The sequence below is a fragment of the Chamaea fasciata genome, unplaced genomic scaffold (genome assembly GCF_029207755.1).
Source record: "Chamaea fasciata isolate MVZ Bird 193981 ecotype frontalis unplaced genomic scaffold, bChaFas1.0.hap1 SCAF_1, whole genome shotgun sequence".
Classification (NCBI taxonomy): Eukaryota; Metazoa; Chordata; class Aves; order Passeriformes; family Sylviidae; genus Chamaea; species Chamaea fasciata.
This window is the reverse complement of record NW_027094086.1, coordinates 18,652,204-18,670,776: the sequence shown is the minus strand read 5'-3', so window position 1 is coordinate 18,670,776 and position 18,573 is coordinate 18,652,204. Positions and strand designations below refer to the sequence as shown.

The window sequence follows — 18,573 nt, the reverse complement described above, 5'->3', positions numbered from 1 at the left end:
GCACTAACATTACCTTTTACCAGATAATATGGAGAAAAAGGGTACTTGTAAGTCACCTCATCATTAAACAACTTACTTGGACAGAAGTGACTTCGTTGATTTAAAAGAAGCCCAGACATGAACTCAGAAGATGTTAGGCATGTCAGATAAGACTGACTCCAAAAAACTCTCCAATAGGGCTTTCTGAGCATCTCTGAAAATTTCATATCAATAGAGTCTTTAACAAAAACAGAAATTATATAGGACCTGAACAGAAAAAACAAGAAACACAAAAGCTGGTGTTGCTGTGTATGTTTAACTGACCATCTTCACAACTGTACAAAGTCAGACCAGCCTCTGACTGCAGCCCTGCAGCACTTTCCTGTTCATTTGCTCAATAGGATTCAGCCACGGGAAGAGTAAGGGGACCCCTCTTCCCTGACACTGAGTGCAAAAGAAAGATCCAGTTTTTCTCTAGCTTTCAAAATATAAATAAGAGCAGATCACATACTCGAATGTATCTTTGTAATAATGGGCTTTGTAAATTGCTGGTGAACATTTTCTGATAGTGATCTTCTGATCTTTTTTTAAACTAAAAGTATTTCTGTTATGCTTTAAGATATCTTAATAAAAATGAAAACATCATGCTCATAAAATCTCTAAAGATAGAGGAAGTGGAGAAAAACTGAGAAAATGGATGCTTTCCATAATCTTGAACAAATAATGTCAACCTTAGCTGAAGTGTTATGCTTTGACATCTTTGGGGAAGTTTTAAAAAACTGTGGAACACCAGATGATTTCAGCGCATTAAACTGGATTTTGTTTAAAGCTTTGGTGTAGGTATTCTAACTTTGTCAACTCTGAGGTTCTAATTTATTCTTAACCAATAAAATTTAAAAAATAATTAGTTTATTGAAAGCATTTTGTTTTGCTCTTACACTGCAGTACATTAGAACACATCGATAATTAAAATTCAATTTCTGGTATAAGAAAAAGTCTGTCACTTCAATCATGAATTCATTTCTTAAACCATGTTTCAAACACAGTCCTGATCCATCTCAAACCTACAGCTTTCAGCCAAAACTGGTCAAAATTTTCTGTGCACCTGGCACTAAAGATTCTTCTATGTTCTGAAAGAAAAATAATGAAGTGATTGATATGACACACTCTAAGTTCCTGCCTCACCAGTTAAGTCTCATCGTGTTGAAAAAAACCTTAATAATGTCAAGGATGAGGTACCAAGAGGAGGCATGGGCTTAAGGAATGAAATATTTATAGGGAAATGGTATCAGGAAACACAAGCTTTCACCTTCAAAATATGTCTCAGATGAGTACCAATATTATTCTTTCCATGAACAGAAGAAAAATTATCAAGACCTGTATCATAAAACCTTGCTCTTCTATACTGCTAAAATCTAGTGCTTTTAAATACCCTCATTATTGTATTCCAATATGGCTGAATCAATACAATATAGAAAATTTGTCTTATTGAACACTGTAAAAATACTAATATTTAAAACTACTATTCTCTTTTTCTGTCCCATGTTCCCACCAGGATTTTTGGTTTGGTTTGGTTTTGGCTTTTTTTAGTTATGGATGGGGGTTTTTGTGGGTTTGGGGGTTTTTGTGTGTGCTTTTTTGTTGTTGTTGTTTGGTTTTTTAAATTTTGTGTTGTTGTTGTTTTTTAAATGTGGCCTGTATTATAAAAGGTACCTTTGAAGTCTGTCTAATGAAGAAGGCCAGCATCACTGCTGAGGCAATTCTGCTTCTGTCAATGGAGTTTCCCCTGAGCCTGTAACCTTGAGGTCATTTCCTTGAAGTTCTCAGTCTATTCTCACTCTTTTCACTTCAGATAAATCTTTAAATCACACCAACTTTGGACTAAGAAGTGGAACAGATATTTTTAAAATAAATTATTTGCTATACCTTTACAAAGAATGAATTCTATTTAAATAAACTTTTGGATATTTACTTTTCCTACCCATAAAGTAGGAGACTTGTACCTTTTCTGAAATGCAAGACCCACTAACCATGTTATTTACTTCATGAATTCAATAGGCACTTCTGGGGAGGTAAATTCTTAGCATATATGTGTATTATTTTGAGAATTAAGCTTAGCATCTTGTTAACATTCAAAAGGATGATAATTCTTCATTTCTCCTTTACTAAGTCACAAAACCAGACATTCATGAAAAAACTTCCTCTTCTGTTCCATTAGTTTTCTGATGTAAGCTTAGGCCAAAGATTTTAGCAAGGTGTATTATTATGCAGTCTGGAAGACAGCCAAAGAAAAAAGCTAATAGAAAAACAAAAAATTATGGTTAAATATGTTTTCCTGATGAATTTCACATTCCTTTATCTGTGGGTAGGACTACATAGGCAGTTATCACAAGTTATGCAAATTATTTTTAGCACAATAGAAATTCAATAAATTTTCTTCTACTGGACTAAGAGACAATGCATTTTGACTGGGGACCTTTTGTGACATTTGGCTTGAAACATAATTTCCCAATTGACCAATATACTTTCTGAACTAGTTGGCTTGAACTTGCATACACATCTTTGATTATATTACCTATTGCTTAACATAATTTGTAGTATTTGCCTTGTTTTGGGGTTGAGGAGTTTTTTGAGTAATATTCATGTGATTGTCTACTTTAGCACTACATATCTTCTTAATAAATAATTTTTCTGACGTGGCAGCTTAGAAAGCGCTTCATGATACTATTTACTGTATTACAGATGTGTTGTTTGACAGTGACAGCAATGCGCTTTATAAAAAATACTCTAAGAAAAATAACACTCCAAGTAGCATGACAAATGACCAGTTTAAAGAAAACAAGAAGCATAAAAGATTTTATGACCTTTTCTAAGAACAATTTGATCACTATCCATCTATAATTTGACCTGTATTTGTTAACTGCTACAGGCAAAGCACTTTTACAGTCTTGGAGGTAATAATGCAATATCTCTGTGATTAATCAGGCCTTCACTTCTATGTTTTTATTTCCCCTATTTTTTGGGGGGAAAGGTAAAAGTTTCATGCATTTATCTACATTTTAATTTGGAGATTGCTTCATCTTTAAATAGTTATTTTAAGATTCATCACAATGAACAACCTTTTCTTTTGGAAGGCTAGTGTCTGAAAGTGCTTCTATTTTAGAAATTCTTCTGTAGAAAATGTACTGGAAATGTTGTCAAGGTTTTTGCCCCTGCCTAAAATATAGAAATATACACAGACAATATGTCAAGTGTGTTTAATCACAGACACAGGCCAAAATAGAGACATGTGAGTCCCCATGGTACCCTGCATTTATTTGACTCTCTGTAGGCTTTGTGACCTATTGGAGTGTCTATTTGAAGGATTACATGCAACTGAAACTCTAGAATCACTCACACTGGGAGAGAAGTGGGTGGTATTTTGGAAACTGAACTCACAAACAATTCCAAGTTTTACAGGTGGCCCTCATCCCAAAACTGGTCTGTACCAAAACTGAGACTGAAAATGGGATCTGGATTTTCTATTTAGGTCCACCTATATATTTTTTAAAAAAAGAAAAAAATTGTGTTTCTTTTACCTTTTTTTTTTTTTTTTTTTTTTGTTGTTGTTGTTGTTGTTTTTTTTGGTGGTTTTTTTGTTGTTGTTGTTTTTGGGGTTTTTTTTGGTCTGGTTGGTTTGGTTTATTTTTTCTCTTTCTCATTTGCCTTTAAAATTTTCAGAAATTCTCCTAATATGTGCCTATGCTCAGTAGAAGCACCAAAACAGATTTTTTAGGGTTTTCATCTAGTTCTAGGGACTATGTTAGCTCCTTAAACTGTTTAACTGAACAAAACCAGTTTCTGTTCATCCCTGTATCTCTGTACTATCCAGCCATATTATTCATAGGCTTCTAGCAGGAAAACTTCAGATATTGTCCCAATTAATATAAATTATTCTAAAAATAAGTCTTTGATATGATTAGGTCATTACTGGAGTAAATGTATCTCATGTTCTGGAATCAAAAAACAATGATTATCACCAGATTGGTTTCAAATAAATTGGTTTAGCTATATTATATTTTTCACTTTCACAAACAAGAAAATCTTCAATATTATGACTTATGAGAAAAAGAAAATATTTTGCTGTCTGGGACTTATCCTGGGAGAGAACTTACACATAGATGGATGGATAGATGGATGTATGGATCATGGATAGATTGATGGATGGATGGATAGACAATTTTTAAAATATCATGCCATAAATTTCAGATAAAATGTAGTGACTTACATTTTTAATTTAGGAAAATCTGACAAAGGTACTTAAAGCCATTCTCAAAATACCACAGGATTTAGACATACTTTGCAATTCCTCTCAACTCTGTTGTTCATGCTTATAGAGTTACTCATCTTTGACAATCTGGCTTTCTAGACTTGATGCCTCACTTAGGTTGTGCATTCTGTTAAAGATGAATGACCCTGTTAAAGACCCAAAGTTCTTAAGAGGACCCATTCTTTTTTATCTCTACACCTTTCTAATAATTAAAAAATATTTATCAATCTCGATGATATCTAGTAACCTCTGCCTAAATTACTGAAGTCCTCTCTTTTGTCAATGGAAAATACTTCTCAGTCCTACTGGCTGTTCCCTTTCTCCCTATCCTTAAGTATTTTGTGCATTACCATAACAGCATTCCACATATCTTCTTTCCCACCTAAGGACTATCACAACTCACACATCATACAGTTCTGTATGTTCCAGCTCTCTCTCCTCATATGAAAATTGTTCCAGGACTCTAACTTTTCCATTGTCCTATTCTTTTCTGGACCATTTCCATTTCTGCTGCATCCTTTGTGAAATCAGAGAACTGAGATTTACCAAAGTATAAGACAGAGGAGGTGCCACTGATTTACATATCACTTTTTGCTATTCTCCATTTCCCAAGAAACACCAGGGCATTTCTTGTTTTGATCATTAATGCATACATCAAGATTTGTGTAAGACTATCCAGTCTTCATATTTTGGTGTGAATTTAGAGTACCTCCAGTGATACTTTTCAACATGCATACATTTCCACCTTCAACATATATTTGCACAGACTGAAGTTGGCATTAATTTTTGGCACAATCTTTAGTACTTAGTCTTCATTAGGGTGGTCTTGTGTTCCAGGAACATATTGTTTTAACTTAAGCTATCTGGCTACTTCTTCAGCTGTGAATGTATCTACAAAAATATTGGTCAGTTAGACTTAATCAGAGAATTAGAAAGAAACATTTCTTCACTTTAACATTTCTTGTTAAGTTGTTCTCCTCAAAGAACAAATGTATTCAAGGAAAATTCTGAACATGATAATACATGAAAAGTAATGGAGTCCGAAATCAAGGGCTTAGTTAGGTTATTAAAGTTATATTTAGGCATTTAACTGTGCTAAGCATTATTTACTTCCACGGTTCCTCAGAAGTTAAAAAGACTTGAACTCAGGTTTTCACGCACCTGAACTTGTGCATGAGGAGCACCCAGGAACCCAACTTGAAACACCTACTTCTGTATTCTTCATTCAAATTTTTTATAAGAAGCAGCTGAGGAAACTAAGTTTAGGGAAAATGTTGGTTTAGTTTGTTTTGGTTTTTTTTTTCCTTTGAATCGTATTCAAGACTGTTAGAAAATCTTTTCAAGCTAAAAAGAACTTGCCATATATCTCTGTATGAGAATAATATATCTTTCATTTTGATATTGATTTTAAAATACTCCTGAGCTTTATTAGAACACTCTGGACACAGCCTTGCCAGGTTTTTTTGCCAAAAGGCCATAAAACATAATAAAGGATTTGCATTGCATCACAGTGCTTCTCTGCCGATATGAGAACAGCCTACTATGAAACATGTCATTTAATTCAAAATGCTAGGGAGCTATATAACAGAATGACCAGAAGGGAACATTTAGAATGAACATGAGAGGAGGAAAAAGTTTTTTTTAAAAAGTAGTCGATCAACACTGGCCCAAGCAGGCAACACTTCCAAAGTAAGAGATGTAATCCTCATGACTGGAGCAGTTTATATTTAAGCCACACAAGTTGCATGGGAATATGTAGCAGAGAGAAAACCCACATTGCCTTGAGCTGAATAGCTTAACTGATCTAGTATGTCTTCTTTCTCTTAGAGAGAGCACTGAATAGTGATGCAGGTTACAAGTTTTCAGTTGGGGGCATGGGGTAGTTGTTTGCTGGTTTCATTTTGGTATTTTGCTTTTTATTTTTTAGTTCATGGTAATTAGAGCTCTAGAATGACAATAAGCTATTATGCTGGGCTCTTCAGACTTCTGATGCATCTCAGAGAAGTCTTCGATCCATGCTTCCATTATTGTTAAAGGACTATCACAACCCACACATCTACAGTTTCTCTGTGTTTATTCTGTACCTTTCTCAGAACGATTTTTATGTTGTCATTTCTGTATGACTTTGCCTTGTTTACTAATAGTTACTAATATATTCTTCCAAGGGTTCCAAGTGTACCATTTCCATTTTTCACAGTGGTCTCCACCCATCTCCCTTGACCAGTTCTGGTGGAAGGAATTCTTTTCTTAAGACATTCTGCTGTGTCTTTGGCATTTGATAACTGAAATTATATCTGAATTTCTGTCACTGTTTTGTCAAGAAAACTGTTTACTAAGAAAGACATACTCGAGGAAAATTGTCTTATAGAGTCTTTGGTGAGCCCTTCTTTCAAAGCATGTTATTTCTACCTTTTTTGTTTGGAGCACACAGAAACAAACAAAACACAGCAAGACAGAAGAAAGAAAAATGATCCCTTGTTATAAATAAAATCTAATTCAAGAGAAGAGAAAGAGACATCTTTTGGATGTCTACCTATAGCGCCATAAGAACCTATATCCCAAATCATTAGTATCATAACCCATACACATGTAAAAAACCTCTGAATTACTTTCCTTTGGTTAGCAGCCTGTTGTCTCCATTGACTGAAAAGAAGGTCAAGAGTAGATGAAGTACAGACATCTGTAAATTTAAGATCCATGGTTTGTTGGCTTACTTCCAGCAGAAGGAGACATACTCAGGGGAACAAATCAGTATTACTACTGCAAAGGCAATGTAATTTTGGCCTATATATGCCATGGTCAAGATATAAAAACGTATTAAATTCAAAGAATGAAAAATGGCTGTTGGTGCAAGGGTCAACCTCAGCACTGACTGAACTTGATTTGTGGGCTCTCATCAGCTCTTTTCTCCTCAATTATGATGTCTTTTTCTTTCTTGGAATAAGACTATTAAGTTTTGCTTTCCCAAAAAAATCAAGACTCCATTTACAAGAAATTTCCTGGTACTTCTGATGTTTTATAATGCCTCTTTCTTACCTCCTTCCTTGGAGCAGAGAGTGACCAGGGTGTGAACTGTATCCATCAATTCAAGCTGCTGTTTCTGCAGGACACTGTTATTGCTTGTTGCCTTGTTTAACTGCTTCTCTAGTTCCTGGATTATGTAGCTTTGTCGTGTGACTAAGCTTTGTAGGTTCTCTTTTTCCTCCTTCAAAGTGGCCAGCTCCTCTTTGTGCCTTTCTTCCATTTCTAGAATTCTGTGCTCAAGTAAACTAAAATGAAATAAAAAATTAGAAAATATTGTTTCATGCCGACATGGTTAATAATACAGTAACCAGAACACCTTTTTCCCATGTATAATTCACAACCTAAATCAATAATTCTAAAATATGTCACATCTAGTAGTTCAGCCCACTGAGTTTCTCTGCCAAATAGTCAACCATAACTGATCTCTAACACTGTATTTTGTGATGTTTGTATGTTGTAGTGCTTAAGAGACATGGAACTGCATATGTAGATATTACTCTCATCTACAAATATCCCTATGCACAAACATAAGGCTAGAAAAAACATCTGAATGTAAAAACCTGAGGTAGGCAGAGGAGAGAGAAGAGCAGGGCATTGAAGAGGACATGGTGAGCAGTATGAATGAGTCAACGTGATGAGACGAAAAACAGGGCAAAATGCAGAGTTATGAAGGACCATCAAGATGCATGGAACCCACAATAAATGTACTTTTTGTTGGGGGTCTCTGAATCTGGGATAAGAAATTCACTCCAGATGAGCAGTGCCTGCTTTCACATTAAGAATAGTACTGTTTTCCCAAAAGGTAAATCAGCAACTTACATTTTAATGTAGGATTCACTTGTTTTCCTCAAGTCTTCATGCATATCCCACTAACACCCCCCAGCCATGTTTGGTTTTTTCCACAAAAGGCTCCTCAGGCAGAAAACTGTTGGGCATCATGTTATGTGACCTACTTACATCAATTTTTATAAAGAATTTTTCACATGTATAGAAACACTTTCTCTGGATTACTAGTCTTTTTCTAGTATCCTTCTGTCCCGTGCTGGAAGTGTTCAATTTACCAAGATCAAAGGCATATAAGATTACATCTAGAAAAATAGTGATGTTGTAGACTTAAAGGACAGCTAATATCTGTCAACCACGAACTAGAAGCTTTTCCAGAACAGTGCTTTGATTCTGTGGTGGGAATTTAACAGAAAGGATAAAGAAATTAATTCAATCTGGCTGCTACTTTCTCTGTGAGGTTTCTGTTGTATTCACAAAAGTTGTGTTTCTCATGCCCACAAACCAAGTGGTGGTTAAAAACTTGCCAACAAACTGCTTCCTGCTCAAGTCAGCCTTAGGTTTTATTTGTTTGCACTCTCCCTCTACCTTTGTTTTTTACTTTTGGATAATAGATCAGTGGCAAAATGCCTGCATAATTTTAAGTCATTTAACCCAACAGAGGAATGTAATAAAATCCGTATGGAAATGCTTCTACTCTATATCATGAAGCCTTAATATGAGCTGTTAGAGATGATAACAATGCAAAGATTAAATTCAAGCACCAAAACTTGCTGTGCAAGCTAGAGTGAGATCTATTTATTTTTTTAAAGCAGTAAATTTTTTTAAGAAATATTTTAAATGTGGAAATTACTAAGATCCTGAAGAAAACATACTTTGCAATATCCATATGTCTAGTTCTGTGAAAACCAGAAGCATCTGGGTAAAGGAAGCAAAAAAGAAAAGATGTGAGGGAAAATACATTTTTGTAGGGTCCCAAACACAAAGGAGAATACATCTTATTTTACAAGTCTCATTAATTATAAACAAAATAGCAAGATTTAGTGGAATGAAATAAGATGGTAGAAGGTTACACCCTGAAAAAAAATGGATTTTGAAGCCAAAGACTATAAATTATTTTAGCACCTTATTGGACCTGTGGCTGATTTTTCATCACTTGAACACTAACATTAAACATCATGGTCTAGATTCACATGGATTTTTTTGAGAATGTGTACGTGGTAGCCTTTGAACTTTCTCACGCAGAAAGTCGGATAAAGTTTAGTTTGGCAGAAGCAAAATCTTCAGATAGGTTTGGTTCTAGTCATAAAATACTGTCAAAGAAACCCACTTCCTTTTGAAATTTATCAGTTCTCTCTGTGAATAGAATTATTCTGTGGATAATTTTTCACAGAAAGTATTGAAATCCTGATTGTGACTCTAGATTTTAACTTTTCTGATAGACTAGTTACATCAATGCACTTGGAATAGGAAAAAGGTGGCCTGGGCAGTCTATAATTGAATGGGAGCTAGGTAAGGCCTCATTCCAGTCTGACATCTAACAGTCCCCCAAAATGTTGTGTATTTTCAGTGCAAGAAAAGATGCCATTCAGGAAGATAGGATACAGCCTTATAGTTATATACTAAATAAAGACAAAAAAGTTCCCTTTATCCATAAAGTACAGAACAATGTATTTCCTTAATTCCACAGTATCCTATCTGTATGTCCACAACTAAATATTTTCCATATCTGAATGTTTTCATGTCAAAGAAAGAGCCTTTGACAGCCACAAGTTATGCGTTGCATTATTTGTTTCTCACTGTGGCCTTCCTAAGGCTCTAGTAAATGAATCCAAGGGGATGACAATCTTGTTTGTGGCAGCACTGGCCATGTCGAGCAAGAGAAGAGAAGCTGACAATGTTTAGAGCTCCACAGTTTGGCATCTACAGGGACAGACAGGAAGCAGATGTTTTACGGCTTAAATAATAATACATCCTAATATTTCTGAGTGGTGTGTTAACATGTGGTGGAAAGATGGAAGTGTCATAGCACTCGCTTCCTTTACTTTTTGACATAGATTAAAAGTCCTGTAATTATAAACTGCAAACCTATGCTATTTTCAGGAATGTATATGTATTTATGCAATTATCTTTCTATATCCATAAATCTATATCAGATAAAAGTAAGTCCTGAGGATAGGACAACTCCTTGTATTTCTGGGAGAAGTCCAAAACATTCATTTTTGTTTTACTATGAAACAGTGAGAAAACTTTGGTCAAATCTCCAAATGAACAAAAACAAAGTCTTCACACAGACTGGGGATTTCTGAACTGGTCTGTTCCAAAGGGAAGAAATCCTTCAATAGTGTGAGAAAAGCTGCTCTTACAGCTTTGTCTCCAATATGGCCAGAATTATTCATTTGCATTGTTATATTAACATTTTTTTATTGATCATTTAAATAAATAAAAAAGAAGAATTGCTAAGAAATTCAAAAAATCTTGAAACAGATTGAAAGTGATTAAAGAGATATTTAGGGGTTGTTTTAACTGTGGCAAGATCGCTCTGTTGCCTCTTTTTTTGTAACATCAGACAACCTCTAACTGACAAATATCATTAAGAAATAACTTTGCTGAGTGCTTGGTAAAGATATTTTCTCGAATTTTTAAAGAAAACAGAGTTGTGAAAACAGACTTAAAATTAAAATATTTTTAATAATTTTCATTAATGGCTATTGCTGACACAAAACATTAATGAAAACAGAAAGAAGGTTGTCTCTATATGAAAGAGTCAAGCATCCTCAAAAGGCTGGCTGAAACAATCTTTTATAACACTTTCCAGTAAAATGTTATGGCTTTTTTTAGCAGTAAGTATCCTGTATTAATTTCCTATACCTTTTAAATTCCTATACAATGCCTACAGGTTTGAAATTTTTACATTTTTTAAAATACTACTAATCTAGACATATGAAACGTTCAGGGGAATAACAACACAATGAAAAAATAAATCACCATTCACCAGAAGTATCATATAATTATACATATGTTTATTTATAAAGATGCACACATAAAAGCATACAAATGTGTTTTTATAATTGGAGACTTCAGTTTGGGGAAATAAATCAGGCATATAGGGAACAGAATAAAGTTGTAAATAAAGTGTTGTTAACAAGAATAAATACCAATATTACCCACTGAATAATGACACTTTGGTGTCATTATCTAGAATATTAATTTAAAACCACACATACACACAGATCCCAAACCCAGACAAAATTTAGTTTTTCCAAAGGTTAGCTATGTCTCAATATCTAATGTAGTGGTTTTAGTGGGGCTAGGAATCTATTTTTAATGGTACAAAAGATGTCTTGACTTTGTCAGGATATAAGCCCGTGAAATGACTCGGTGCAATGCGTAAGTGCAACTGTGCTACATCCAGGTAATTCAGAAAAAAGCCCCTTCTAATGCTGGAAAGGGGAGAATACCCATACAGAAGTCAAAGAATGACTTCTAGTGAGAGCTGTTGTAATTTTGAAAGGTGATGAAGTAGAACATGTAGGAAACACTCTGGTAGCTGTCCAAGGGGGAAGGAAAGTCTGGATTTATACAACCTGCCTTATAAGGTAGTTTAATCACTAATCCATTCCAGACCACAGAAGTTTAAGAGGTTTTTTTATAATATTTTTTTCAGAATCCTGTTTAGATATGTGAGAACAGGATATAGACCAGACCATCTTTTGCATTAAAATAATCTTTTAAAAAATTATTTATTAAATATACAGAAAAAAACATATAGTTTGTTGAGCTATTCAATAACTAAAGACAAGTAATGCCACAGTAGAAAAGAGTTATTTGGCCATATACATGTAGGTTTCTCTTATTATATATGTATGGGAAGACAAATGGGTAGAGTATTTCAATGTTTACTTTTGTGTAAGAACATTATTTTACCAAAGAAAGCATGAGATAGCTTCTTTGTACTTCCTTTTAGGTGAATGAAATTTTCCCTATGCTGACCTTGTGAGTCTGATACTTTCTGATCAGTTTAAGGAAATATGAAAATATTTGTCTCCATATTTCTCAGGGCCAGGAAAGTAACAAGTCACATAGCACCACTAAGCCTACTTTTTATACCAGTGACAAGATAACTTCTCTGAAATTACATAAGTGAAGTGTAAAATTGGGATTTATCTTTTTCATATATGCACAACCTTCAAATAAAACTCATCAGACATATTATTTCCTTCTCCTTCACACAGTCAAACAGATTTAAAAACCATTCTTGAGTCTTTGCTTTTTATAACATACAAGGATTCTTGTACTGAATGTGTTAAGTGTTATTTTCTGCAAATTCAAGCAAGATTTTATGTTTCAATTTCACTTCCACTATTTGTTGATGGAAGATCCAGAATTGCATTATATTTTTCCTCATTTGTTTCATTTTAGCAAATAGAAAGTTTTCTACACTTGCATATTGAAACAAACAGCACACTATAAATTAAATACAGCTGGTACACTCCAGGGAAAAGAAAAGGGGATTCATAAGGCACTTAAGAAGGGAAATCTTTCAAGAATAATTCTAAATAGCATTTAGAAAGCTCGTTTGGGAAAAAAAAAAAAAAGAAAAAGAAAAAGGCAATGGAAGAAACCACCATTTACCATTATAGTGGGTGGGAACCCACAAAACCAAATTATTTATGGCATGAGAACACTCAGTAGACACATGATTCTAAGGCAAATGTGACTCTACTTATGCCATGGAATATCTTCCATTTCAGTGGAATATGAAGAAAAAAATTGGCCCCTCTTCCAAGCAGAGACGGGCAATAAAGAGAAAGGCCAAGAATAGACATATTTCTAGTCTAAAAAACATGCACTGCTCCCTTGTTGACACACAGTGTTAGTTTTATTTAAGGATAATATGCAAGTTACTGTAGCACATCAGTGATCAGTTATTCTTACTATAAGATTTTTCATTACTTTCATCCAAAATTCAGTTCTCTGTATGAGATTAACATCTTAATTTTTATTTTATATAGAGGACATTTTAGCACAGTGGAAGAATTTATCAGCCCACAGTACACTATCCCTTTAGATCGATTTTGGAAAGACTACAGCTCCTACACTAGTTCCCCCTGTGCTGTAAACCTTCTGCAAAAGAAAGATCCTTTCTAAAAAAGCTTACAGTCCACGTATGTAATGTGGATAAAAGAAATTTTCTCTATTTATTGGTGTGAAACTGATATGGAAAGGGATTATGAGTACCTGACTGTAAATAGCTACTAAACACAGCCTGACAACTAATCTGCAAACACTCTTTAAATTTAAGCAGACTAAAATCTTTGGCATGTCTGGAAGCCTAGTATCTGCTGAGATCACTGAGATTTGCCCCACAGTCAACCTGACACACACATAATTGATTTCAAGTTTAGAACTTACAAGACCAAGACTATACAGTTCTTTGTGAGGAGTAGATGATCCATATTTTAGTGTAATAATAATAACATTGCCTTCTTCCTAATTTTCTCAATCCCGAGGAGACTTTAAAAGAACCAGCACAATGCATGCTGGGTCCTTGCTTTGCTACAAGATGAAATTCTGTGTGCTTTTCCATCTATCCACAAATACCTATAGCTCTGAGACAAACAAAAAAAAAAGTGCTTTTAAAAATAGCCCTCCTTTTCTTCTGGCTTTTCAAAAAACATTTTATCATAATGTCAGCCAAGTCAAAGGTCAATTCAAGTAGGGCTTATTTGTTTACTGACATGAAAGATTTTTACTCTGTCTGATTCATTCCTAAGGTAAATAAATTCAAATGATTAAGTATACAAGATGCAGTCTCTTAAGCAGCCAACAAAATTTTGTTGCTAACCATATTGCAGCAGATAAAAGTACAAGTACTTATATACTTAACTAATGCTTGAAATAAGTCAAAATTTAAATAAATTTGTGAAATATGTAGAATGAACTGCCTCCTGCTCATAACAAATCTGTCTGTGGATTACAGGGAGATCCACATAAGTAGTTTAGGTGAATGTTTACCTGTTTTTGAGATTGACGACAAAGTTAATCCCACACTAATTTATTCACATTCCTATTTGCTTAAGGGACATGTGTGGAGTTCAAGAGTTTTCAAAGTAATACAATTTCTTCAGAATAACATTTGCTGGAATTACTGGTTACAAACAGCTTTTAGATTAAGCACATTAAATTGGTTTTCATAATCAGTAGCAATAATGATATATTATTCAACCAGCTTTGCAACCAGACACATTTAACAAAAACATTTCTTTGTAAGAATATTTTTTAACATTACCTGCATTTTGCCTTCTTTACCCTGTAGCCTCTTGCCCACTATGGTGCTGGTCTGCCTTATGCATAACCCTAGGCAAGGTTTTTCTGCCTCAGCTGCTGATTCCTGTCCAGCAGCATGGGGCCACACTGCTCCCTTTGGAAGACTGACTGATCTCAGTTAAAACAGTCCTCTACAGCTTGTATCACATGCTTCAGTTCTGCCTCATCTTAAAAGCTGTTTGCCTCATTTCAATATCAAAGGTAGACAGAGGAAATCGAAACATTAATCCTAGTCAGACTGACCTCATGGTCGTTCTTTCTAGAAGGGAGCTGAGAGTGAGGCTGAGGAGTCAGAGCCTCCCTGTCCTCCCTGCTCACACTTGTCCACTACGGAGACAGCAGTGTATTGGATGTTTCAAAGAGCAGTCAGGAAGGGGAGCTTTTTTCCCAATGTCTTGCTGCCAGTGCCCAGGTGCAGCTGCTGTGAGGAAAGGCCGGAGCTGCCCCATGCTGGGCACAGCTGGTTCCAGTCAGCTGTACAGTGTGAGGAGTGAGGGAAAAAGGAAGAGAAACAATGCTGCAGACACCAGGGTCAGGGAATGGGAAGGAAGGAGGCACCGCAGCAGACACAACCCTACAGCCTGTGGGAGAGACCATGGTGGAGCAGGTATTTCCCACGGAGGAGCCTATACTGGAGCAGATATGTCAAGAAGGAAGCTAGCACCTGTGCAGAACCCATGTGGAGCATTCTTACCCTGAAGTACTCGAGCTTGTGGGAAAGAACCATGCTGGAGAAGGGGAAAAAACATGAGGCAGAAGGCAAGGCAAAGTGTTGTGCACTGTCTAGTTGGAACCCCAATTCCTCATCACCTTGGACTGCTAAAGGGAGCATGTAGAAGAATCAGGATTGCAGTTGACCCTGGGAAGAAGGGGAGGTAGAGGTGAAAGGTCTTTTTGGGTTTGTTTCTGTTTCTCACCATCCTACACTGTTATTAATTGGTAGTAAATAAGGCCGTTTTGCTCATGACAGTAACTGATGAGTGATCTCCCTGTCTTTATCTCAACCACGAGTTTTTCACCATATTTTCTCCCTGTTCTGATGATGGGGAGGAGTGAGAGAGTGTCTGGGTGGGCGTCTGGAATCCCAGACAAGGTCAGCTTACCAAACATGCTCTCTGACATACTGAATTGCTAAGCCCAGTGACTTCAGGTACTAAGTTCCTGTGTCACAGAAAGGAAACACTGGAACTGCTCCCCAACTCTCCATTTACTGGTTAAAAAGTTTTTTTTACCCAATAATTTTTTTATCAGCTTAAACAAAAAGCCCAAATGTTTACCAGTGACTTCTTAAAATGGAGCATGCCTACAAGTATGCTGCAGACAATTGACTACAAATGGAGAGATCCTTCTATATGTCTTATCTTTGAATCCATTAAAATTAGAAAGATGAACTAATGAAGATTTTCTGTTTCTGATTCACTTTAAAGTAGTTGAAAATCTCATAATTCAATATTAATATTTTTCTACTTGAAAACACTCTTAAAATTATCCCTATACTTTTCGGTTGCAGGAACTATAGTCATATGACTAAGTTGTCATGAAAGAGAGTAAGATGTAAATTTACAGTGAACATGAAGCGTGGTAAAAATCAGTTTACATTTATCATACAGGACATAATATAGTGTAAGTTCACACCCCAGGTATTTTAGTGAGTTCATAAATATTGCCTATGCTGTCCACTTACCATATTTGTTCCTTTCATCTGTTGCTTAAAACAAAGTATACACAGACCACTTTGTAATGAGCAGAGAAAGAGACCAACTACTCACTCTTACCTGTTTTTCTCATGAATTTTTAGGATTTCATGTGTCTGCTGTAGCAGCTGTTTTTCTAGCTTGTATGTTGACAGGGAATTTTCCAGTAGCTGAATTTCAAGTCTGGATGTTTGATTTAGCACCTTAAGGATAAATTAAAAACATTAATGTTTATAGTGTCCTGGATATTTTGTTTTAGCAGCATAATATAAGCATTTTATTCTGATTGGATCATTTGTCAGAATTTTTTTCTAAATGCTTTTTTAACCTTCCCTGCTCAGCTGGTGCAGATGAACTCAATCAAGCTACACTGATATGTACCAGCTGATATTCTGGCACTCTGTTTACTGTATAATAGTAGTAGATCAGTAAAAAAAAAAAAAAAGGCTGCCATATAAGCTTCATTTCAATGGAAAGAACAAGAGACATGCCTCAAACGTGCATTCCAACAAAGCATGCTTAAATTGGAAAAGTGCAAGGGTACTTGGAATGAGGTCAAAGTGTTGCATCTGCTATTTTGTAAATAGAGCTCCTACTTTAGTTTCCCCTGCATTCTCTCTGTTTTGGTGTTGGCAGTTCAGTGTCTTATTTTTGTTTGAAATTGTTGAGATTCACAGAGCAATCTGAATTGTCCTTTTTAGTTGTCCTATAGAGCTTAAAAAAATTGGGAAATGATTGATATACAGCAACAACAATGAAGATCAAAAGCTATGATTTAGCCTGTTACTCATTATTTATCCTGAAACTTTTATCATTGACAACAGGTAGCTGTTTATTGAAAATCCAATTCTGATCTAGTTTCCTGGGCAGTATTACCTTTGTTACATATACAGAGCTAAAAGTACTAACCAAATGAAATTAAAAGAAAGGCACATATCAAGGGTCAATCATCAAGGCTGTTATTACCAAGAAACAAAATGTGTTTCCTGGACTCCTGTGTTGAAATGTTTTGTCTGGTAATGCATTAGAAAGGAAAGCGTTTGGGAAACTTTCCCTGCAATTAACAGCTTTTTGAAAACCATGCTGGGAACATACCTGAGTTTCAACATCCGTGAGTTTTCTTGTCTGCTCTGCTGTCTGGCTGAGGAGGCTGGTCCCTATCTCAAGCATGGTAGCAGTATGGTTCTGCACAGCATTCTGCTGCAGCTGCACCATCTCTGATTTCATGTTTTCCACAATGTAGTTCTCAAGCTGTAAAAGAGAAAAGGTTGTAGCTGTAATATTTTACCTGTTTAGGCATTCTGATGTCATAAAGGGTGCATAGTGGGCATTCTTATCAAAAGGAGAAATTTTAATTCAATTAAGGTGGATCCCAAGTCTCAGTTGACCATATGATTGTTGTGGTAGGGATCTAATTATCTTCCCCTTTCAGTCAGAGTCCCAAGATTTTTCCAAGTGTCATGGTCTGCTGGCGTAAATTGGAGCAGGCCCTGCCTTTATCTGTGTCAAGGTTGCAGTGAACATATCATGGAGATATCACAGCAGCTTCAATGTTAAACCCTAAAAGAGCAAAGCACACCACAGGAAAATATCAAACCAAATTTGTACATCATAACTTACATGTGAGTCTTTCATGGAAGAGATCCTACCATATCCTACATCCCTTGGTGTATGTCTGTCAGTCAGTCAGTCAGGAATATGACTTTTTTTATTTGCTCAAGTCCCCAGAAAGATTTTTCACAAACTCAGCAATAAACACAGCTTAGTTTAATTGAGATCGAAAGTTTAAAGGCCTGGTGATATTCTCATGGCAATAAAAGAAGGAAGTTGTTAGGCAAAAAAGCTGGTTTTCTGCTTTGCTTTTTTGGTCTCAATATTTGGTTTGACTTGGCAAATTGTTGAACAGAATCTGAACTAGAATCCTCTAAATGAATTGGGTACCCCAGAGAGGAGTGTTTTTTGTTACAGTTTATTTTAGTCTATGTAGGCAGAATCATTCCCTTCTAGCTGACAGCGTCCTTGCCATGTCACAGCAGGCCATAAACCCAGGGCTAGTCTACAGTATGATGAGATTGTTATTGTCATTGGTTAACACAGCTTGGTTTTCAGTTAAAGAGGAAACTTATATAAGGATCGTTCTGGCTTGATGTCCTCCATAAAGCCTTAACATAAAGATAGGTGGCCCAGAATATAGTTTTAATACCTTCTACTGAAATAACCATTTGGAGTCTAGCTGGTTTAGACCCAGCGAAGATTTAGTCCTTAGTTTTGTTTTGCAGCTGATATTCTTTCTGGTTAGCTGATTTCAGACCTAAGCAGCAACTGTTTAACCTAATACTGTTAATCACGTTGACCCTGCTTCTGTAGCAGCAAGCATATTTCCCTGTGAAAGCTAAGTTGCACAACAAATAGTAAGAACCAGATGGAGTTGATTTAAATACTGCAAAAAGGAAT

General features: G+C 35.6%; 1 protein-coding gene across 1 annotated transcript in view; it reads right to left on the bottom strand.

Moving 5' to 3' along the window:
• ANGPT1 (angiopoietin 1) overlaps positions 1 to 18,573 on the bottom strand; it is a 147,326-nt gene that overhangs the window by 55,812 nt on the left and 72,941 nt on the right. The window contains exons 4-6 of the mRNA XM_066203536.1: positions 17,215 to 17,370; positions 16,201 to 16,322; positions 7,325 to 7,557 (exon numbers count right to left, since the gene is read on the bottom strand). Coding sequence (XP_066059633.1) covers positions 7,325 to 7,557; positions 16,201 to 16,322; positions 17,215 to 17,370 — 511 coding nt within the window. The remainder of the gene's footprint in view (positions 1 to 7,324; positions 7,558 to 16,200; positions 16,323 to 17,214; positions 17,371 to 18,573) is intronic.